This window comes from Acyrthosiphon pisum, chromosome X (genome assembly GCF_005508785.2).
Source record: "Acyrthosiphon pisum isolate AL4f chromosome X, pea_aphid_22Mar2018_4r6ur, whole genome shotgun sequence".
NCBI lineage: Eukaryota > Metazoa > Arthropoda > Insecta > Hemiptera > Aphididae > Acyrthosiphon > Acyrthosiphon pisum.
Genome location: NC_042493.1, coordinates 45,276,002 through 45,278,657, shown reverse-complemented (window position 1 = coordinate 45,278,657; position 2,656 = coordinate 45,276,002). Strand labels below are relative to the sequence as shown.

Here is a 2,656-nt window from a genome sequence, read left to right as displayed (position 1 = left end):
AAAATCGATAGGTGCTAAACTAGAATGTCTAAACTACTTACGTGGAAACTTGTTTACATTTCAATCTTACCTATAAATGTTGAACATTTTATAATTTTTAACAACAAAATCATTTTCTTCCCAGTTTTCCGGATTTCAACCATTTGTCTATGTTCTCTTTGGAATATTTTTATATTATCTAAATAATAAATATTTATAGTTTATGTTGGCAACAATGGATAATCAATTCTTATCAAATTAGTCGAATGTTATTTTATAGACCAAAGGAAGGAGCAAAACATGTTTTAGAATTGTTGATTAGTGGACCAGAATCATATTTTTCGCACGATTTTAAACCAGAAATGATGTGACTTGTACCACCACTGAGTGTGTGCCAAGAAGAAGTAAGAATTAAATAATAAATTAAAAATTAAATTATTTTTGTTATTACTCTAATTGAATATATTAATAGATTGTTTGAATGAACGTAAGTAGTAGATCAAATCATCAGATCATGTATGATAAAACAATGTGTGTATCTACTAGTGCTGCAACCGAAGCACGAGAACTTATGACTAAAGCTCTCAAACAACCATTAACCTTACACCAACAACAGCATCTTTTAGCTGAACTTGGAAATGATCCAATATTAGTTTATCATATAGGTCTTACGTCTTGTAAAGTAAGCCAAGTTACACACAATTTATCAATGATTATGACTAATAATAATAATGTATTTTTTTTGTACTTTAATTTTTAAGTTGCCAGATTTAGTTGAAAATAATCCTTCGATAGCTATTGAAGTACTACTAAAACTAATGCAGTCACATTCCATAACTGATTACTTCTCCGCCTTAGCCAATATGGAAATGTCTTTACACTCAATGGAAGTAGTTATTCGGTATGTCATCATCATCATTAATCAATATTACTTTTTAATAAGTTTATGTGTTATTTAATAGATTAACTACTACTGTAGAACTTCCAACTGAATTTGTACATCTATACATATCAAAATGTATTGTTGCATGTCAAACTATTAAGGATCAATATATGCAAAACCGATTAGTTCGTTTAGTGTGTGTTTTCTTGCAAGCTCTCTTTAGAAATAAAATAATAAATGTTCAGGTAATAATTTTTTTTATGAATCATGATTTTTAACTGTTAACTTTATTTTATTAATTTACAAGGTTGTTATCATAGATGTATATAACAACTAGAAAACCGTCTTCATACTACAGTGACCAATGTTGAAGTCAGTCGCCATATATAGTTCAGGCAACGTTTACATTTATTTTACATACATTCATAAACATGTATACCTACTTATATATACATATAAGCATATATAATGGGATAATATTATTTTGTAAACACGGACTGCTTTGTAAATAGCAGGCGAATTCGATGATAAGAAGGAGACGGCTATCTAGTTTTTTTTATATATCCATGGTTGTAATACAATTTCAACTTTTAACTGAACTAATACAATTTAAGAATATAATTTTTATATTAGTTAACAATCTTTACATATTAATTATATTTCTTATAGGAATTATTTATTGAAGTTCAAGCCTTTTGTATCGATTTTATTGAAATTCGAGAAGCATCAGCTCTGTTTCGTTTTTTAGAACTACTAGAAACAGGAGATACTTGCAGTATTGGTAATATAGCTGCTGCCGCTGGTATGACACCTAGTACAATTGCTGCTTCTAAAGATAAGGATAAAGACAAAATAGTTCCAAAGGAAAAATAGTGTTAATGAGTTCTTCAATCAAATTAAAATGACATCTAATAGAGATTTACTATTAATATTAACTTTTATGATAAGTGAGACTGTAAAGTGGAAATAAAAGTGTAATAATTTCTTATATGTTTTATATTTATACTTTTGCTAGTTCATAATGGTTAATTTTTTTTAATATATATAAATTAATATGACTTTAAATCGTACATTTAAACATTGTATTAGTTATATTATTATATATTATGAATGAAAAATATTATAAAAATGAATAGCAAACTTTTTTGCTTGTAAAAATATTTCAAATTCAGTTTAATCAATAGTATAATTTGATATTTTATTGGTCAAAACTAAACAGCACTACCAAATTCAAATACTTGTAATCTAAAAATTTCTTCTGATAGATAATTTATTTCGTATCTAAATATATAAATTATAAATAAAACATTTTAATAACAATATACATTTAATTGCACTAAGAAATTAGACGTTTCCATGGGCCGAAATATTTTCATAATCAACAATAAACAACTGATGTATGTAATAATTTATTCATATTATAGATTAAGGAAAATTATCTTTAATAAATCAAAGAAAAAGGTTTTCATTATTATTGTACCGTTTCATAATTATGAAGAATTGTAATACATAAATCTGCCAGGATTACCGAAATTAACAATAATAGTAAATAATATAATTTAAAAACTATTTACTTAAGTTGAGTCATTTTAATTTATTAACTTATAGTATTCAGTAGTAGTAGTAAAATTATTCGATTTTACATTTTGCGATAAAAGATATTGATTTTAATAATAGAATATAGAAAAAAAAAATGTTTACTTCTTTAGATTTGTTTAACATAGGTATATACAATATTATTTAATAAAAACAAATAACGTATTTTATCATATTAGTATCTTTATATTTTATATG

General features: G+C 25.0%; 1 protein-coding gene across 1 annotated transcript; it reads left to right on the top strand.

The window, feature by feature from the left end:
* Positions 1 to 692: 692 nt before the first annotated feature.
* LOC107882463 (CCR4-NOT transcription complex subunit 11-like) lies at positions 693 to 1,846 on the top strand. Its single transcript, XM_029486477.1, has 3 exons — positions 693 to 880; positions 942 to 1,107; positions 1,532 to 1,846. The coding sequence occupies exons 1-3, from the start codon at positions 711 to 713 to the stop codon at positions 1,733 to 1,735; spliced, it is 540 nt and encodes a 179-aa protein (XP_029342337.1). The 5' UTR covers positions 693 to 710; the 3' UTR covers positions 1,736 to 1,846.
* The last annotated feature ends 810 nt before the right edge of the window (positions 1,847 to 2,656 follow it).

What these genes read in the sequence shown, in the direction of transcription:
- LOC107882463 (XM_029486477.1), top strand. Translation starts at nt 711, where the DNA reads ATGTATTTTTTTTGTACTTTAATTTTTAAGTTGCCAGATTTAGTTGAA. An exon ending in TCAATGGAAGTAGTTATTCG is followed by an intron (nt 881 to 941) that starts GTATGTCATCAT and finishes GTTATTTAATAG; the next exon opens with ATTAACTACTACTGTAGAAC. An exon ending in ATAAAATAATAAATGTTCAG is followed by an intron (nt 1,108 to 1,531) that starts GTAATAATTTTT and finishes TATTTCTTATAG; the next exon opens with GAATTATTTATTGAAGTTCA.